At 42.0% G+C, this 21,215-nt stretch overlaps 2 protein-coding genes across 5 annotated transcripts in view; one reads left to right on the forward strand and one right to left on the reverse strand.

Annotated features, from left to right (window-relative positions):
- Positions 1-9,300, forward strand: part of LOC149320739 (uncharacterized) — a 71,188-nt gene extending 61,888 nt beyond the window's left edge. For both annotated transcript variants that reach the window (XM_089502674.1, XM_089502682.1), the window contains 2 exons: positions 118-224; positions 4,397-9,300. In XM_089502674.1, coding sequence (XP_089358800.1) covers positions 118-224; positions 4,397-5,823 — 1,534 coding nt within the window. In that variant the 3' untranslated portion in view covers positions 5,824-9,300. The remainder of the gene's footprint in view (positions 1-117; positions 225-4,396) is intronic.
- Positions 9,301-10,055: 755 nt separating this feature from the next.
- On the reverse strand, positions 10,056-14,850 carry LOC149320741 (uncharacterized). 3 transcript variants are annotated; one of them, XM_089506108.1, is made up of 3 exons: positions 14,516-14,850; positions 14,194-14,373; positions 10,056-13,364 (listed from the first exon to the last, which is right to left on the reverse strand). In XM_089506108.1, exon 3 carries the CDS (start codon positions 13,324-13,326, stop codon positions 12,352-12,354), a length of 975 nt encoding a protein of 324 aa, XP_089362234.1. In that variant the 5' UTR covers positions 13,327-13,364; positions 14,194-14,373; positions 14,516-14,850; the 3' UTR covers positions 10,056-12,351. The 3 variants fall into 3 exon arrangements, with proteins under 3 accessions (XP_089362234.1, XP_089362244.1, XP_089362227.1); XM_089506118.1 differs by lacking the exon at positions 14,194-14,373; XM_089506101.1 differs by having other exon boundaries at positions 14,194-14,850.
- Between the last annotated feature and the right edge of the window lie 6,365 nt (positions 14,851-21,215).

The following is a 21,215-nucleotide window of genomic DNA, read 5'->3' on the forward strand; positions in this document are numbered from 1 at the left end:
ACACCAGTAGCAGCTGATGGCTTCTAGGTCTGTGGGTAGTGAATCTGCTCTGGGTTCTAGTCTGAATTTTGAAGAAGTGATCCAAATTTGCCCTAATTTCTCTCTCTTAATCACCAGGGAAGATGAGGAGTCTGCGCCTCTAAGACTAGAGGACATAAGGCAGCGGTATGGTGATTTCTGTCAGAACAGCACTGCCTTCCAGGAGATGATGTTGAGACTCAAAGGTGATTCTTTTTCAGTTCAAGGTTATTGACAAGCTGGAGCGTGTCCAGAGACGGGTGACCAAAATGGTGAAGGTGGAAACCAGGCCCTATATGGACCAGTGTAAGGAGCTGGGTATGTTTAGCCTAGGGTAGAGAAGGTTAACAAGGGATATGATAGCCATGTTTAAATATTTAAAGAAATGTCATATCGAGGATGGAGCAAGCTTGTTTTCTGATGCTTTAAAGACAAGGACACGGGACAATGGATTTGAGCTACAGGAAATAAATTTCACCTAAACCTTAAGAACTTCCTGATGGTAACACATGTTCAACAGTAGAATGTGCTGCCGTGGAGTGTGGTGGAGTCTCCTTCTTTGGAGGTTTTTAAACAGAGGCTGGATGGCCATCTGTGAGGAGTGCTTTCATTGTGTGTTCCTGCATGGCTAGGGGTTGGACTGGATGGCCCACGGGGTCGCTTCCAACTCTAGGATTCTGAGATATGGTGTCTGGAATTTTTATGGCATGACAGTATAGCCATATTTGCACATCATGGTAAACTATAGTTCATGTTACCCTGCCTCAAGTCTTGAGGAAAGGCGAGAAAGAAATATTTTTTATTGTTTTTGTTATCATCATCATCTATGCTTATGAACTGGACTGGAGATAATCCAATGATTAAGAAAATAGGAAGTGCCCTGCTGGGTCAGGACTAAAACTGTATCTAGTCCAAAATTTTGTTCATATAGTGATCAGTCAGCCCTCCCTAGGTCCCCTGACGAGAAACAATTACAGACTGGTCTCCCTTTTACCGTTCTTGGGCAAGGTGATCGAGAGGGCAGTCGCCTTTCAACTCCACGCTGTCCTGGATGGAGCTGATTATCTGGACCCATTTCAAACTGGCTTCAGAGCAGGATACGGAGTTGAGACGGCCATGGTCACCTTGATCGATGATCTCTGTCTGGGCATCGACAGGGGAAGTGTGACCCTGCTGGTGCTCTTGGACATCTCAGCAACCTTTGATACCATTGATTATGGTATCCTTCTGGAACGCCTGAGAGAGTTGGGTATTGAGGGCACTGCACTCCAGTGGTTCCGTTCCTACCTCTCAGACAGATTCCAGATGGTGAGGATGGGGGATAGTTGCTCCTTTAAAAGAGAACTGATATCTGGTGTCCCTCAAGGCGCCATTCTGTCCCCCATGCTATTTAATATTTACATGAAGCTGCTGGGAGAGATCATCCGAAGACATGGAGCACAGTGTTATCAGTACGCTGATGACACCCAGATCTACCTCTCTATGTCTCCCAACTGATACAGTGACTAATGATACATCTCTCCACTGAATACCTGCCTGGCTTTAGTAATGGGCTGGATGAGGGAAAAGAAATTCAGACTGAATCCAGAGAAAATGGAGGTACTTGTGATAGGTACCCCAAGTCCAGGGATGGAGATTTGTCACCCAGTCCTGGATGGGGTCACGCTTACCCCTAAGGACAAAGTCTGCAGTTTGGGAGTACTCCTGGATCCATCTCTACAGTTATCATCTCAAGTGAATGTGATGACCAGGATTGCTTGGTACCAGCTTAAGCTGATACGCCAGCTGGGTCCCTACCTGGACCGAAAGGACCTTGAAATGGTGGTACACGCACTGGTAATCTCTCGCTTACACTCCTGTAATTCACTCTACATGGGGCTACCTTTGTACCAGGTTCAGAAGCTTCAGCTAATTCAAAATGCAGCAGCCAGATTGATTACTGGAACTTCCAGGTCAGACCATATAACACATGTCTTAAAATCCTTACACTGGCTGCCAATCAGCTTCCGGGCGCAATACAAAGTGTTGGTGATTACCTTTAAAGCCCTACATGGCTTGGGCCCGAGTTAATTGAGGGAACACTTCTCCCTACACAATCCGCCCCACACCCTCAAGACAACAGGGAAGAGCTTATTAGACTATCCAAAGATCAGATTATCGGCTACTTCTAAAAGAGCATACACAGCTTTGGCCCCCACGTTATGGAATAATCTGCCAGAAGTGATCCGTCTCATTACGACCTTAGACGCCTTTAAGAAGGCACTAAAGATGGATCTCTTCCGGCGGGCCTATCCATCTGACCTTCTATAAAGAACTATAGAAAACCCTACTTCCAGTTAAAATGGTATAACCTGACTGCTGCCCTGTGATTGTTGTAATGAGATTTTATATTGTTTGATGTTTTTATGATGTGTATTTTAGATATGATTGCCATTGTATGGAGATTTCTGGTTGTAATCCCACTTCGATCCGTTGGGAGAAGTGGGAAAATACAAATAAACTTATAATAATAATAATAATAATAATAATAATAATAATAATAATAATTATTATTATTATTATTATTATTATTATATAGGAAGCCCACCAGTAAGACAAATGCAACTGCAGTCTTCATCATTGACTATCCTAACCATTATTATATAGATAGCTTGATTAGTAACCATTGATGTTCCCTTAACCTTCACAAAATTTATTCTTTTCTCCATTTCTGTTTGTCCCCTGTTCGTTTTGTCATATCCTGTTTCAGGGTAAGGAACTAGGGAAACAAGGTATAGACATGTTTCGAAGGTTACATGTAATGACATGCCATGGTTTAAACAAGCCCAAATTGGTACACTAACAATAAAACTATGATATCTATGCATGGTTTGTAGCTGGCTAACAAACTGTGTTTTGTTTGCGTGGGCTCGTTTGGATGCAACAATAAGCCAGAATACAACAAACTGTAACCTGGTTTACCATTATATGATGATGTAGGGGCTAAACAGACCACCCATTTGGAGTGGCCTGCCGCGGCCCCTTTCCTCGCTGGATCAGGGCTGCGGCCACTACATGCCACAGCCCTGATTGAGCACCCTGCCGGCTCCAAAAAGAAAGGCAAAATGTCTCTCCTTTTAGTGCCGGCAAAAAGATGCCTTTGCCACCATGGTGCCAGCTTTTCAGTGATCTTTTGGTGCAGCGTGTTTAAATGCTGTGCCAAAGGAGCGCCATGACGTCCTTAACCATGCGGTTGGGCATTAAACACGGATCTGTTCAGCCCCTTAGTCACTAAGAATATCTGAGGGTAAATGGGACCAAAGATCTATTTAGTTTAATGGGCTTTGGAGGAGAAGTCAGAGCACAGTAATAAGAAAACATGCTTTGCATGTGGAAGATCTCAGACTTACCATATATACTTGCCTATAAGTCGAGACATTTATGCCCCAAAATTGGCCCTAAAATCCTGGGTCAACTTATATACAGGTCAATACATAATACTGCTTAGAAAGGTCCTGTAACAAGCACCACCCGATGCCTCACTCTTTGTGCCTCGAGACAGGAGTTTTTTCTTGCATGTATGTGTGAAAGAGGTTCCCAGTCCAATCTGATAGCCTTCTCTTCGCATCAAAGAAACACCCCTTTTAGCTTTTCCTCTTCCCCTTCCCAGTTTGATCTGATAGCCTTCTCTTCCCATCAAAGAAACACCCCTTTTAACTCCACTTCTTCCCCTTCCCAGTCCAGTTTCAAAGCCTTTTAACTCCATTGAACACCCCATTAAACTCCACTTCCTTTCCTCTCCAACCTGATGTTAAAACATCTCCTCCAGTACCAGGGAAGTGATATTAGGTGGTCAGGAGATGTCCAGAGAAAGAAAAGAAGCGACAAAAGTGGTGTTTTCCCCTTTCCATCCTTTGTTATAGCCCCCTAAGTTCTACCCTCAACATATCTACAGATCATATCAAAATCCATGATTTTGACCCTGAAACCTTCCCTTGACTTACACTTGAGATTGATGTGTACATGAACATATACGGTAGTTCCTTCTTCTTCTGAGATTTAAGAAATTAGGCTTGATATTGAGAAGGTAGAGAAGTTTAAATTCCTCTCTCATAATACTGTGGGCTCATTTAGTGAAGCGGAATGGTGAGGGGTTTCAGGACCCATCATTTAACTGTGGAACTCACTGCCACATGAGGTAATGATGACTACCAACTCAGATGGCTTTAAAAGAGGATTAGACAAATCTGTAGAGAGTACAGTTCTCAGCAGGTACTAATTGTGAGGGCTTCTTTGATTCCCCTAGGTTGATCTGAATGACTCCCATCCCTTGTCTACCTTAACCTTGTGTCCCTGTACCTGATTTCGAATTCGCTTTTATTTTTTCTGACATCTGCAGCCGGCTGGTTATGCCAGAACAATGAAGGGGCGAGTTCACTGGCTAGTTCGGAGCGACTTCAGCTGAACAGGATGATGTGGGGGGGAGATGAAGTCAGCTTCTGCCGGGATGAGAGACAGGCTGGAGCTTCTGTGGGCCGCTCACTGGAAGACCGAGGGCCGATCTCCATTCCATTTGGAGGAGGCTTTTTCGATTTCAGTGAGTTTGCGATCCAGCAGGGCTTCCTCCAGAAGAAGGGCCAGGAGATCTCGAAGACTTTTGGGACAAGTCTGAGCCAAACTCCGTTGCTGCTTGGGGGCCCGGACAAACCCCTGCCGCCTGTGGTGGAGAAGCCGTACAAATGCAACGAGTGTGGCAAGAGCTTTGGGAAGCGGTCAACCCTGAATACGCATGGGCGAACCCACACGGGGGAGAAGCCCTTCAAGTGCTCCCACTGCGACAAGCGCTTCAGTCAAAGCTCCCACCTCCAGCTTCATGAGCGGACCCACACGGGGGAGAAGCCCTACAAGTGCCTGCTATGTGAGAAGAGCTACAACCAGCGCTCCAGCCTCATCATTCATGAGCGGAGCCATACGGGGGAGAAGCCCTACACTTGCTTGGAGTGTGGGAAGAGTTTTAGCCAGAAGGCCACCCTGGTCCTCCATGAGAAGAGCCACCGGGGGGAGAAGCCCTACAAGTGCCTGGAGTGTGGCAAGGGCTTCAGCTTGAGCGCCGACCTCATCCGTCATCAGAGCATTCACACAGGGGAGAAGCCCTACACCTGCTCTGAGTGCGGGAAGAGCTTTAGCCAGAACTCTCACCTCATGGCACACATCCGGACCCACACAGGTGAGAAGCCCCACAAGTGTGTGGAGTGTGGGAAGGGCTTCAACTGGAGCTCAGAGCTTATCGCCCATGAGCGGACCCACACGGGCGAAAAGCCTTACCAGTGCCTCTACTGCGAGAAGAGCTTCAGTGTCCGATCGAGCCTCAGCAAGCATGAGCGGACGCACACGGGTGAGAAGCCCTACATCTGCCTCCAGTGTGGAAAGGGCTTCATCCAGCGCTCCAGCCTGGTGGCCCACGAGAGGTCCCACACAGGCGAGAGGCCCTACATGTGCCTAGATTGTGGAAAGTGTTTCCGGGAAAGCTCCCAGCTCATCGCCCATGAACGGACCCACACCAGTGAGAAACCCTATCTCTGTCCAGATTGCGGGAGCTGTTTCAAGGCCAAGGCGGCCCTGATCCGGCACCAGCGCAGCCACCTGGGCATGAACTCCTTTATATGTGCCGACTGTGGGAAGATCTTCTCCTCCAGTGCAGAGAACCCAGAGAAGTGCCCCGAGTGTGTGAATCTGACCCTGATGTCAGCCCTCTCCCAGGCCTCAGAGGAGGCCTACCTGGAAGCAGCAGCAGGAGGAACAGCTGAAGCAGAAGCCCTGCAATGAAGGTGTGAATGGCTTCCTTTTTTCTTCAGTTCACTCCAGATCAAAGCCAGTGCCGAGTCAGATGAGAAAATAGCGTAAAAAGGAATCATGGCATAGCCATTTCATATTTGAGGGAGGCTGCTGTAGGCTTAATTACCTCTTCCAAAGAGTTACTGTCTAGGTGGTACAGTCCTCCCTCGTGTTCTGTGCTGGCTGCCTGTTTCCTTCATCCTTTTATTTTATTACTTTCCCATCTCTCTCTCTGTGACCCACTCTTTGCTATATATCCCACTTACCTCTTCATCATGCTTTTTTTGGGTGTGGGGGGTATTTATTTTGTGGGGAAGTGAGAAGAGGATCTGTGGAAGGATGAGGTTGTTACCTTGCAACATGCCATCATTTTCTCCTATGGCTCCCAATTAGCTTGGGAGCAGAAAGTGTCCTAAAATTCACGTTTCCTGTTGGGTTAAGGGGGAAAGTGGTTGTTGGGGGAAAGATACCCATCTGTCAGAGACTAGCGGGTAGATTAAGTACGGTCTACTGCCAATATGATACTTTTTGTCTTAGTTTTCCTGCTTCAACCCCCCCCCCCCAACAATCCAATCTGAAATATTGTTCCTGATGAGGAAGAAACATGGATATGGTTGGGACCTTGTTGGCACCATTTGGAGATACGTTCTTGACCCTGTCATCACTAAGTTGCGAACCCTGAAGCAGACTATAATTTTGCAAATGCTTCCCAATTACTTCTACCCAATTTTTTCATGGAATGAAGCTATAAAGAATTTCTGGCCAACAAAGGCAAATCTGTGATGGACACATAGAAACACACTTGAAAATACTTTCTCTGATCAGTGCTGTATGCGAGTGACTGTGTTTTTGCATATGAAGAACAGACCAGTCACTGAGCAAACCTGGGTTTAAACAAATCCCATTTGATTGTGGGAACAGAATTCTTTTTCTGTCTCAGCACTTGGGTTGGCAGGTTCAATTGGCTATATGTGTTATTTATTTTATATATGGATATATAGCTATATATATATATACATAGACATGAATTTTCTCCTCTTTGTCATGACAAAAGATTGGATTTGTTACTGGGATATCTTGGTGATATCCTGCTTTTTCCCCTGTGTTCATCCAGTCTGTCTGGTTAAATGAAGAGAATTAACCTTAGGATCTGCTCATGCCGCACAAAGAGCTGGATGAATCCTTGGAAGTTGTGATGTCTTGTGCCACCACTAGTGGGAGACATGGCATTCTCCAGCGTCAAAAACTCCAGGAAAGTAGACAGCGAGCATGTTGGGTTGAAAGGTTCTAGGCTACCTCATTACTTGCTCTGCTGCTTGCATATGGTTTGTGTAAAGCAGGGGTGGGACTTATGCTGACCCTGAAGGCCATTTTTGGTGGCCCATGGCCTCCTTCCTCTGCCCCTTCTTGTTTATGCCATTTTTTAACACACTAATGTGATAAAGTTCCCCAGAATTTTCCATCCCCTGCTATAAACAATCATCATGTCTCCATTTTAGTTCTGAGGTTGTATACGCCATTGGTGAGTGGGAGGTGTGTTCCGCTGGCGACTGGAGCATGTTGTGAATGATATTTCCGTTTGGTTTGGACCAGGAAAGGTAACTAAAGCCTGAAGCAGATGGGTCAAAAGGAGCGGCCTCTATCTGCTTTGGGGACGTGGTGTGCAGATGGCGCATACCTCCAGTGTGGCTGGAAGGTAAAGCTGCCAGCAAAAGGAGCAGTGAAAAACCACTCCTTGCTGGTGGCCCCCTTGGGACCACAGTGGTGGCCTCTAAGAGCATGTTGTTTAGTTGCCACAGGCTCAGCCAGATCCGCGCTCAATCACAGGCAGAGTGGTGAGAGGCCACTCCTTCACCCGTCTGTTTCACCCCGTCTATTTCACCCCTAAGTGGCTGATACAGAATTCAGATGTTTTTTATCCCCAGCTGTTAACCCCATAATTCCCCTAGCCTGAGTGGGATAGTCTGGTAGAAAAGAAGGCACTTTTCCTATCTCAGGCCATTCTGTGGTACAATAGATGTCCTTCCCCTGGCCGAGTTAACCCTGACCATCATTCCCATGAACCACCATTGCATACTGGTGAGAGCATGGAATGAAGTTGGAGGATTCTGGGCTGTGCCACTACAATTCGAAGGGGTGTATGCTGTAAAAGATGCCAGAAACATTATGGGTAGTGAGAAAGGGGTTCTGTCAGTAGCTGAATTGCAGTTGAAAGTCTTCTAGCAGTTGGTTGCCTCCTCCATATCTTCTTTTCCTCCATATCTTCTTTTTCTGAAAACATATCCAGGGGTAGCTGTGTTAGCCATATAGCAAAGTACAGTCTTCTCCAAAATTCACAAAACAGTGATACCATTAATTGGCCACCAAACTGCATATTATGCATGTGGTAAAAGCAGTAACTTTTTCTCTTGCTAATGAAATTTAAAGTTGATTTTCTGGACTGAATCTTCCAACCCCTACATAGCCAGAAGGAGGAGAAATGCATGACACCCCTCCATACTATCTGAACCAAAAATGTAGGGGCTATGACTGACATTGACATTGTCATTTTTTCTTTCTTTCTCCTGTATGATTTTTAGCATGTTTGCCTGATGAAAAAGCCAGTGAGGCTTCAAAAGCCTGCAACTTGTATAAAATGCATTTTGGTTGGCCCAGTAACGGAATCACTGTTTTGTGGATATTGGATGATACTGTTTTTTTCCTGAGCAACTCAACATAAGGAATACCTTGTACAACCCTTCTTGCTCTCTCTCATAAAAAACAAACAAACCCTGCATCGTATTCTCTATATATGGCTCTTATTTCAGGTCACTTGCAGGATTTGGGAATGGCTAGTGATATAGCCCTGTTGGGACTATACCACCCCACAGTCCCATGAGGACTATACCACCTGACATTCCCAAATACTGGAAGTGACTTTGGAAGGCTCTGGTTGCCTGAATGGAGAAAGAGGGGGAAATGGGGAAATTGTACTTCTTTCTTTTTATCAGTGCTCCACAGCTCACTATGTATGCATTCTAGGGGTTATTTAATGCCTTTGATATCATGACAAAAGTCAAACATTCTCCCCTATAACTAGCAAGAAAGGGAATGTAATGTTGACTCTCAAATACTGCTCTTGATCATTGATCCAACATCCAAATTGATGGAAATATTTATCTCCCCACTTCCTGAGATCTTGATTTGTATGTCTTTTCTTTTAATATCTTGGATATATTGAGTATCTTTCAAGCACTTGGTTTTTCCTCCTATTTTTATTTCTTAAACTTAATAAAGTGATCTTTAAAAAGCAGAAGATTCCATTCCAGGGATACCTGGATCAGTCTATATGCATATGTTTTAAATTAGCATTTTAAAAATTTTACAGAAACAAACATAACCAACAAACAGTGCATCTATATACAGTGAGGCACCAGTATGTTGAGCTTATGTTTCCTGATTCCCCAGCTAAAAAAATTCCAGCTGAGATGGCAGCTATAATAGTGTCTTTCCAAAAATCAATGTAAGGGAGATAGAGAGAAAACTAGTCTTTTTATTTGTATAACTAACCAATTTGTACCATGTTGCATAGAATTTGGAGTGGTCTGAGTTACCTGTTTCCATTAGCATGATTTTTCATTAGCATGAGATTATTTTTCTGCCAAGAAAGTGACAAGGCATTTTATGGTAAGTCTTCTTTCCAATTATTTACGCTCTGTAAATGTGCTACAAAATATAAATAATTTGCATTATAAAAAAGAGGTAGAGCCAGCATGGCATAGTGGTTTGAGTATTGGACAGTGACTTTGGAGACCAGGGTTCGATTCCTCGCTTGGCCAAGGAAACCCACTGGGTGGCCTTGGGCAAGTCCCACACTCTCAGCCGAAGGCAATGGCAAACCTCCTCTGAAGAAATCTTTCCAAGAAAACCCCATGAAAGGTTCACCTTAGGGTCACCATCAATAGGAAATGACTTGAAGGCAAACAACAAAGCTGTTCCAACTCATGATAAAATTACTCATGTAATTTCACTGACTGCTACAAATACCAAATTTAAGAAATGGAAACCATGACCACCACACGCAGTAGGAAGACCCCCCCCCCAGCTTACTACAGTGTCTCCAACAATACCCATTTATGTGCATTTCTGAATACACATTTCCTGAACTAGGCATTTTTGGACCTGAGAACTGCATGACACATTAGGGAATTGCACATTATGTAATAATAACAATAATTAATAATATTTATTTGTATTTTCCCACCTCTCCCAGGTGGACCGAGGCGGGATTAAAACTTAAAATGCAATACAAACAATAAAATACATAAAAATTACAGTTAAAATCAAAATTTACAAGCGACAGTGAAGTTGTTGTTAATACTATGGAACCACATCTCTGTGAATTCAGTTATTCACACATGTCAGCACTCAAATAAAGATGGAGGCAGCGATGAGGATGTATCCGAAATACGTTCAAGGCATGCAAGTTTTATAACAGTTTATCTCAAGTCTGTTCGCATCAGGTTTTCATGTTGCAAACGATGCAAATCTTTTTTAAAAACAGCGTTTCACCCAGATTACTTTTACTGTCTGAATAATCCCTTAGTATACAAAAGTTTTAAAAATTAAACATACAATTCTATTCAAAGCATAAAGTTAAAACAGCTTAGAACTGGCTTAAAATATGACAAGACAAAAGCATATAACCACATTGAAGCACTAAGAGTGAAAGGCCTGCCTTAATAAAAAGCATTTTTCTGAGCAAAGAGAGCAATGGAGCCTCCCCTGGGAGAGAATTACACAGCCTAGGAGCAGCCACTGAGAAGGCTCTGTCCTGCATCCTCACCAACCATTAACTGTATATCTTTCCTTACACATTGGTTGAGGTCCTTCATCATCAGCCATAGCTATCACTTTTTTTCCTGTAGCTTCCTCTGCCAATGTGATGCCCCCCAAAAACTACCTTTTAAGCCAGCCAGTGCCCCAGCTAGAGAGTTTCCAAGGCCTTCAAGTTGTTTCTGATGTACAGTGACCCTATCATGGGGTTTTCTTGGCAGAGGGGGTTTGCCATTGTCTTCTTCGATGCTGAGAGAGTGTGATTTGGCCAAGGTCACCCAAAGAGTTTCCATCGCTAAGTGGGAATCTAAACCCCTGATCTCCAAAATCCTAGTCCTACGCTCAGACCACTACACCACTAGCTCTCTTCCAAGGCACTACAGATCAGAAAGCAGGGGAATGACAACTGCAAGGGTCACAGGAGCATTGAGATATAGTCAGCTGGAGAGACCCTTCGGGGTCTTGCCACAACTGCTTCTTGGGACAGCAAGTCATCATTTACCAGTGCCTCAGTCTAAATTCAAAGCAACATTTCCCAATCTGGTGCATTCTTAATACCATGTACTGCAAAACCCACAATTTACAATAAGAATGGCTAATATGTTACGTTCCTAACACATCAGGGGACAGAAGATAGAAAAAAATAGGCAACTATGTGGTGGCGTTGGAATCAGTTTTCTATCACCCAACCCTCTCTTTGCAGGCTGCATGAACTCCTACTCAAGTATGCCAAAATACCTGGTTTTCCTGCCATTTCTCCTTCAAAATGGTGACTGAAAGTGACTGCATCACTTCCTGTTGCCATTTTGTAGGGAGAAACAGAGGGTTAAGGCATACTGCAATTGACAAAGCTCCAGACAAGGAAGCTTGTTTTCACAAAATCGTTTCATGCCCCTCTTTTCTTCCTTTTCCTCTGCCTAGCTGGAGGATTTTTTTAGCAGCATTAGCCTTGAGTTGATGAAAGAGGGCTGGAGAAACACCGCACAGAAAATAATGCAAATGGTGTGGCCCTGCCTACCAGAGGCAAAGCAAACAGCAGCTCCCTCCAACATCTCTTGGTGGGCATGCATTAAGTGAAATGAGGAAAGGAGATTAGTCTGCTTCACTAACTACATCTACACATAACTGTTCCTACAATGCAGGCATTCTACAACATTGCCACCTGAACAGCTGCAAACAACTTCACATTTACAGTTTCAGTTTTTCTCCCCCTCCAACAACAAACAGGACAAAAAATCCAAATAAATCTACGGATGTTTGCCATTGTGATCCTTTTTGTCTCAATTAATGTAAAACATTGGGAGAAAAAAGTTCCCATTTTTCAGCAGACTATGGGACGGTGAAAGGGGTGACATGTTCTGATTTTTAGAAAGCTTGACTTTATTTAGTGGGCAAACAGGCGGGAATGTTCATTGGAATCAGAAAAGACAAGCAATATACATGAAATGCTAATTCTAAGCTTCAATAATTCTAATTCACATTGGAATTTTTTTTAAATTCTACAATTCCAATACAAGTTTCTCCAAAGATCAGTTGAGCAATATCACATACTCTTAAGTGAGCATGGTTTAGAATAGAACTGACACACCAAGAACTAGAGAACTTTCTTATCTGAATGCTTTCCCTAATTTTGCAGAATATGAAATATGCTACAACAGAAAAAGGTCTTGTTCTTTTCTTCCAAGCCTCAGAGGCCCAGAACTTTCAAAGCAAAGCCTCAACTGTTGGGGGTGTTTGCAAGGGAGTTTCCCCAGCTTTGTGGGTTCTCTGATGTTTAGTGAGAATTGAACTTCGACTGAAACTCTTTCCGCATTCTGAGCATTGATATGGTTTCTCCCCCGTGTGACTTCTGAGATGAGCAGCCAGGTGGTCACTCCGGTGGAACCTCTTCCCACACTCAGAGCACTTATACATTTTCTCCTCCGTGTGAATTCTTTGATGCAATGTGAGATGCGGACTCTGACTGAAGCGTTTCCCACACTCCAGACACTCATAAGGTTTCTCGCCTGTGTGAACCCTTCGATGTAAAGTCAGGTGTGTACTCTGGTTAAAGCATTTCCCGCACTCCAGACATTTATACGGTTTCTCTCCTGTGTGGATTCTTTGATGAGAAGTAAGGTGTGTGCTCTGACTGAAGCTCTGTCCGCACTCCTGACATTTATACGGTCTCTTCCCGGTGTGGATGTTGCGATGTATAGCAAGTTTCCTGCTGTGACTGAAGCTCTTCCCACACTCTAGACAGGTAAAGGGTTTTTCTCCTGTGTGAGTTATTTTGTGCAGAATAAAATACGTGCTCTGACTGAAATTCTTCCCACACTCCAAGCACTTGTATCGTCTTTCTCCCGTGTGCATTCTTTGATGCTGAGAAAGGTGTCCACTTTGTCTAAAACCTTTCCCACATTCCAAGCATTTATAGGGTCTCTTCTCTGTGTGAATTCTCTGATGAACATTAAGACGGGACTTTGTGCAAAAGCTTTTACCACACGCTTGGCATTTATTCTCCCTCTTTTCCTCCTGTGCCTCTTGTTGGGCTGAGATTTCCTGGACCTCTCCACCTTCACTGGCCATCGCTTCACGGCTCTCTTCTTTGGCTGCCATTTTGTGTGTCGGTTGCCTTTTCGGTTCATCTTGAACACTAAGGGTCTCCGCCTTCTTTAGATGTTCAATTTCTGCAGACATCTTGCCTCCTCCTACTTTATTCTCCCTTTCCAACAAACCTGAAATAGAGAAAAAGTGATGCCAATTTTAGAGTCCAGGTAACTGTTCAGGAAGAAAGAAAAATTCAAGGGAAGATAGGAAAGCCAAACAGCTGAACTGGGGTACAATCATAAATTCCAAGCTTTCATAGATTTGGGGCCCATTCAGACAGGCCAAAATAAAGCTGCTTCTGGTCACTTTGGAGGTTTGCTGTTTAAACGACACATGCATCTTAAGAGGCCAGAAGCTGTGCCAAAGCTGCGCTCCAGTCCTTAAGATTTGGTGCAGCTTCTGGCCTCATAGGATGCAGCTTTATTTTGGCCTGACTGTATGGGCTCTAAGTCTACTTCCATAGATGCAATATACAATATTGTCATTTATGCAATTATAATTTATACAATTATATATACAATTGCAAAGAGTTCTCATTGCACCTTTGGGACTAACTGAGCAATAGAAGTTGGTACCATATTTTTTTGTAGATTTGGTTTACTTCCTCAGATGCAACATACAGTCAGCCCTTCATATCCACATATTTTTTTTATTCATGGATTCTAGCATCCACAGTTTGAAAACCTCATGTTAGGGTTGCCTTAGCGTTGCCATAAGTTGCAAATGACTTGAAGGCATGCAGCGACAGCAACGAACTACAGTACACTACTATGCAGTACCAGTGTGCCATAGTGGTTTGAGTGTTGGACTATGATCTGGAGCCCAGGGTTCGAATACCTGCTCAGTCGGCCCCAGAAAACCCTATGATAGGTTTGCCTTAAGGTAAGTCGCAAATGACTTGAAGACACACAGCAGCAACAACAACAACAACCCATCAATGTACTATGTAGTATGTACCAGTGTGGTGTAGTGTTTTGAGTGTTGGACTATGACTCTGGAGACCAGGGTATGAATCCTTGCTCAGTCATGGAAACTCGCTGGGGGACCTTGGGCGAGTCACACACTCTCAGCCCCAGAAAACCCCAGGATAGGTCACTTTAGCTTAGGGTCTTCATAAGCTGGAAAAGACTTGAGTCTCTATATTGGGAGAAAGGTGGGATATAAGAAAATAATATTACTAATAATAATAATATAATGCTCACAGCAGCACTAGTAACAACCCTTGAGTTCTAGTCCTAGGATCCAGGTTGCTTTGCATTGATTTAAGTACTGTACTTACTATTTGTAGAGTGTTTTATCAGCTGAGCAGCACATTATGGATCCCCTCCCAGGATCATCATCCTCTTCCCCCCCAAAAATCATCCCAACCTCGAAATGCAAACTTTTCTGAGAGAGCTTTGTCCTTCTCTTGCTGCACAATTGTCCCTCCAAGTTCTCACTTGTAGCCCCAGTTTTAATTCTCTAAATACATTCTGCCTCTCCTTTCTATACCATCTTTTTCTGTCACCCCCAAGATCCACCCAGCACTCCCTGGCTACTGAGCTACATCACAAGATCAAAAAATCAAAATCAAATTAAAATGCAGTCAAACCCACCTTCCCCTCTATTAAGAGAAGGAGGGGCAGGAACTGATGTCACCAACTTGCAGGTGGCCCTTCCTTCTAAATCCTGCAAACTCTTGCATTTTAACCCTTACCTAGCATCATTGGAGGTCTCCCATTCATAGGGCTGCCACAAGTTGAAGCTGACTTGACAACAGTTCACAACAATATGGAAGGAAATTTGGGTCCATCCGCACTGTGGAAATAATGCAATTTGACACCACTTTAAGTGTCAAGGCTCCATCTGACAAGATCCTGGGATCTGTAGCTTTGTGAGATGCCAGCGGTCTTGGGCAGAGAAGGCGCCAGGCCTTGCCAAACTACAGTTACAATGGATCCATAGCACTTAACGTGGTGTCAAACTGCATTGTTTCTACAGTGTGGTGGTGCCTTCAAGGAAAACAAAGGAAAACAATGCCAAAGAACCTACAAAACTCTTAGCAGGCATAACTGTGCTCAAAATAAAGGCTGGATGGATGAGAGAATAGAGGGGGTGGGCAGTGAGTCCAGGATAAGGGTTTTTTTTGGATCAATGTTTTGACTAAAATTTCTAGACTTATACATGAGTATATACAGTGAGCCCTTGTTATACGCTGGGCTTTGGTTCCAAGATCTCCCGTGGATAACAAAATCCCTGGATGCTCAAATCCCATTCAATGTAATGACATAGCAAAATGGTGTCCCTTATAAAAATGGAAAATCAAGGTTTAATATTTGAAATTTATACTTTTTTTGGAACATTTTCAAACCATGGATGCTGGAATCAGTGCATAAAAAATCTGTGTATAAGAAGGGCCAACTATACAGGTATTTTAGAAATAATTGGTGTAAAAATGCTGCATAGGTGGAGAATGAAGTGGATCCCTGCATATCTCACCCATTAGCTGCTGTTTTCCCTGACAGGTTAAGACACTGTGTATTTCTTAGGGCCTGAACATCTTATCAGTAGAGGCACAGCAAGCACATTCCAAAGAACGCAAACTCAATATGTTTCTTATCTCACTGGGGTTTGTGGTTCAGTGAGGAATTTCAAAGTCTCCAGTGTCTTCTCTTCAACTTCCACACTTGAACTCTCTGCAGAGAGTTTTTTAAAAACTATAAATCCCACGATTCTATTAAGACGCAGCAATGGTAGTTAAAAGGGTCTCAAGGTGCTATAGTCGTCTAATGAAACAGACCATGAAAATGAACTAATAATATATTTATTAGCAAGATTATTATTTTGTTGGCAATGACTGCTATTCAGTTGTTCATTGGCAAAGATTATGATCACGTCCAATGTGTTACAGTACCTATTACTTAAATAAATTATATTATTTGAATAATAATAAAATCAATCAGACAATATTTAGTTATACAGATTTAGTTAAGTGAACAGACAATTTGGAAAGTACGATTATGGACGTAATATAATCAGTATGAGTTTTGTGTCATTTAACCAGTTTTATTTATTAATAAAAATAATGTAACAATAACCCACCAAAGTGCTATAACTGTCTAGTGTGGATATACAGTCAGCCCTCCATCTCCATGGATTCTTTATCCTGGAAATATTAATATATACATACTATACGCACACACACATTACAAAGAACAAACCTTGATTTTGCCATTTTATATAAGGGACACCATTTTTACTATACAACTGTATAGTAGAACAAAGCTTGATTTTGCCATTTTATTTAAAGGATACCATTTTACTCTGCTGTTGTATTTATTGGGACTTGAGCATCCATGGATTTTGGTATCCAAGGTGTGTCCTGGAACCAAAGCCCAGCGGATATGCTCCCTGTATCCACTTGTATTAAAACTCCAAGTATATTAGCAATTAAAATGAATTACATGGATTAGTGAGTTAAAGATGTCAGTTGTGATCTCAGCCATAAACCTTTTAAAGGTGTCAGACTATCCAAAACTGTCAAACAGCTGAAAGTCGTAGGATTGTGTCAGGCGTTGCTTTTGCATCTTACTCACCTTTAATTTAGGGGCAGGCTAATATACAATATACAATGATGGGATGTGTAGTGTAACAAAGGGTGTAAAGGGAATGGTTATTGCACAGGTGGTATGATAATAAACTAGAGGAGTCAGGCATGGACCAAAACATCCAAGGTCCTTCAGCTGGGAAGGAAAAGAAAGAAATAACAAAGAAAGGAGCGATATGGGAAGGGAGAGCATCAGAGTTGCTTTGAAGGTGTAAGCAATATTTGAAAGTATCTGTGTTTCATTTAGACAATATTAATGCTTGCTGTTTAGTTCTGACAACATACGTCTCAGGTGTGGACCTATACGATTTGAGTTGTGGTGCTAGAGAAGAGTGCTGAGGATATGGTGGACAGCCAAAATAAAATAAAAGGGTCCTAGAACAGATCAAGCCTGAATTACTCCTAGAAGCCAAGATGATAAAACTGGGTCTGTTGTACTTTGGTCATATCATGAGACAGCACAACTCATTAGAAAATACAATTATACTAGAGAAGATGGAGGGAAGTAGAAAGAGAGGAAGATCACATGCTAGATGGATGGACTCTATTAAAGTGCTCACAGGTATTGATCTGCAAGAACAATGGACTTTATCACATGGACAATTGGAAGTATAAACATGAAAATCATGCATTCGCAATTAAGATTTTAACACGACGTCATGATTAAATGGCCATTATCCTGGGAATATCCTGTAATCGCGATAAAGGTTTTCACACAATGTTGCATTGAAAAGTGATTAAAGTGTTGTTAACCCGTGAATAACCAAGCAATAAACAGCAGCAAATCATTCACAGGAAAATCCTAAAAATACTTTTTTGCTGTTTATTGCCTGGTTATTCCCTGGTTATTCCCAGGAAAATGGCTGTTTTATTGCGCTGTGTCTGACAATCTTAATTGCAACTTAATAGTAATTGTGAGATTTTCACAGGCTAAAGCACATTTAAACTTCCAATTCTCCTCTGTGTAATAAAGTCCTAAGAAGAGTAGTGGAAGATGGAGAGTCTTGGAGGTGTCTCATCCACAGGGTCCTCCTAAGTTGAGATCAACTCGAGGATGGTTAGCAAGAACAACAAAAGGTTTGTTTTTACTATTGAAGTCTGCATTTCTGAACTTGGTTAACTGCCTGACTTGACAGATCATTTTACTGGAAGTTGCCTTGAAGTAAGATACTTAAGAAGTATTTTCCTACATGTGCAATTGTGAGGGCCCATATGTTATTATACACAGTCTGCCAAGAAACCATGACCTCTCTTCATACCTCTACTAATTTGTGGATGCATCACAATTCAGCTGTTTCTCTTTCTGCTCTTACTTTAAAAAATATTTGTTTGTTTCATTTGTTTTGTGTAGCAAGAGATACATACTCCCCATTCTCCATGCAGTGAGAAATGCACAGACTCACAACTTAGAGGAAAACACAGGAGAACTAAACTCAGCTAATTTTGGAGATGCCATTTTATGGCACTCATTCACAGCGCCAGCATGGTTTGAGTATTGGACTATAACTCTGGAGACCAGGGTTTGAATCTCAGCTCAGCCATATAAACCCATTGGGATACCTAGACAAGTCACACTCTCTCTGCCTCAGAGGATGGCCATGGCAAACCCCCTCTGAAGAAACTTGTCAAGCAAACCTGATGATAGGGTTGCCATAAGTTGGAAATGGCTTGAAGGCGCACACACCAACAAGAAAACTCACAGCATGCTTGAAAAAAGACTACTTATCGCAGTGCGTCAGACATATCATGTCAGAATAAATATGAATTTTTGAGTATCAGTCTATGGTTTTGCCTTCCTTCCTTCTTTTTCTTGTTCCTATCCACCTTCCCCACGTCCCCTCTTTTTCTTCTTTTTCACTTCTGGTGCTGTAATTCCTTCTTCTGCTCTGTTTTTTTGCAGCAGCAAATGTCCATGTTCTCCATTTCCATCACCAGTTTTTAAACTGGACACCCAGTCTGCATCCCTTTTCTGGAGACTATAGGCCCAAACGGACAGGCCAAAATAAAGCTGCTTCGGGACACTTTGGAGGTATGCTGTTTAAATGACACATGCATCTTAAAAGGCCAGAAGCTGTGCCAAAGCTGCAGTCTAGTCCTTAAGACTGCATGGCTTTGGTGCACCTTCTGGCCTCTTAGGGTGCATGCAGCATTTAAACAGCAACCTGCCAAGAAAACCCCAGGACAGGCCCACCTTAAACCATGCCTCTCCAGATGGTTTTAAACGTACATTTTAACTGATGATTTTAAGCGCGGATTGTAGATTAAATATGGATTGCCATCCCCTGTGGCTGAGAGAGTGTGACTTCTCCAGAGTCAACCAGTGGGTTGACAGGGCTGAGCTGGGATTTGGACCCTGGTCTCCAGAGATGTAGTGCAATTTATTGTTGTTGTTGTTATTATTATTATTATTATTGAAGAGCCAGTGTGGCGTAGTGGTTTGAGTACTGAACTGCAACTCTGGAGACCTGGGTTTGAATCCCGGCTCAGCCATTAAACCCATTGGCTGCCTTGGGCAAGTCACACTCTCTCAGCCTCAGGGGATGGCAATGACAAATCTGGTCTGAACAAATCTTGCCAAGAAATCGCTTTAATTTGGAAATGACCTGAAGGCACAGAACACCACACTTTATTATTATTATTATTATTATTAAGTCAGTAACGACTTGAAGGCACACAAGAACAACCATATCATGTTTGGAATAGATATAACATCCTCGGCAACACATTCATTTTAATCACTGATATCCTTCCCATCAATGACAGGTTAAGTTTGTTCCAATTAATTAAATCTGTTCTTATTTGGGACCATAATTTCTTGTAATTATTCTCAAACAATTCAATAGACCTGTCTGTTATTTGAACCCCTAAGTATTTGGTTTTCTTTCCCGTTTTAAATCCAAACTTTCCTTCTATTTCCTTCACTTCGTCTTTTTTAATGTTTTTTGTCAAGATAATAGATTTTTCTTTGTTAATTTTACAACCTGTAATTTTGCCGAATAGGTCTAATATATTCAAAAGTTCTGCCAAATTCTCCATCGGATCTTCCGTAATTATAATCACGTCATCTGCAAAGGCTCTAATTTTATAGTCGTGTTTCTTTATTTTTGTTCCTTTTAATTTAGTATTTAATTTAATTTCCTTTATCAGCAAATCCATGACAAGTATGAATAGTAGCGGTGGGAGTGGGCAACCCTGTCTTGTTCCTCTTTGAATCTCTATATTTTGTGACCTTTCACCATTAATTCTCAGTTGTGCTTTCTGATTATTATAAATCTTCCCTATCCAATTACTAAAATTTCCTCCCACTTTAATTTTTATTAATATTTCAAAAATCAAATTCCAATTTACTGAGTCGAAAGCCTTTTCAAAATCAAGAAAAACTAACCCCAATTTTTTCTCGTTGTGTTTTTCATAATATTCCAAAACATTTAATACCATTCTTAAATTTTCTCTTATATATCGCTTTGGGAGGAATCCTCTCTGTTCTTCATCTACTATTTCTGCTAAGCATTCTTTCAGTCTCTTGGATAATATTATAGCAAATATTTTATAATCGTTGTTTAAAAGAGAGATAGGTCTATAGTTCGCTGGACTCAATCGATCTTTACCTTCCTTGTGAATAAGTGTGATTTCTGCATGTTTCCACGTTTCGGGTATATTACCTATCAAAGCTTCGTTCATTACTCTTTGTAATGGTTCCAAAATTTCATTCATAAATGTTTTGTAGAACAATGCCGTAAAACCGTCGTTTCCTGGCGCTTTACCTATTTTACATTTTTTGATTGCATCCTGGATTTCCTCTTTCGTAATTAGTTTATTTAGTTTTTCCTGTTGTTCTCCCGTTAATGTTTGGATTTTACTATTTGCCAGAAATTCCTGGATCCCCTCTTTTTCTTCCTCTTGTTTCGTATATAGTGCCTTGTAATATTCTAAAAAGACTTCCTCTATATCTTTCTGTTGAGTTAATATTTGATCTTCCCTCTTTATCTTATTGATGGTATTTTTCCCTTTCTCTCTCCTTAATTTGTGTGCCAGCCATTTACCTGTTTTATTTGCGTGTTCGAAGCTATTCTGCTTAGTAATCTTTAAGTTTCTCTCCAATTCTTTATTCGCTTCACTCTCTAGTTGCTTCTTCAAGACTTTTATTTCATTTTGTGTTTTCTTGTTGCCTGGCCTCTTTTTTAATTCCCCTTCTTTATCTCTTAGTCTATTATTCAATTCTAATATTTTTTGCCTTTTCCTTCTTTGATAGATTATATTTTGATGAATGAAAAAACCTCTTATGACGGCTTTAGCTGCATCCCAAACTATGGCTGTTTCCACCTCTCTCTCTAAATTTTCCTCAAAAAATAACTTTATTATTTCTTTCCCTTTTTTAACTACCTCCTCCTCT

This window comes from Sceloporus occidentalis, unplaced genomic scaffold (assembly GCF_023333645.1).
Source record: "Sceloporus occidentalis isolate IW3139 unplaced genomic scaffold, rSceOcc1.0.p SCAF_1, whole genome shotgun sequence".
NCBI lineage: Eukaryota > Metazoa > Chordata > Lepidosauria > Squamata > Phrynosomatidae > Sceloporus > Sceloporus occidentalis.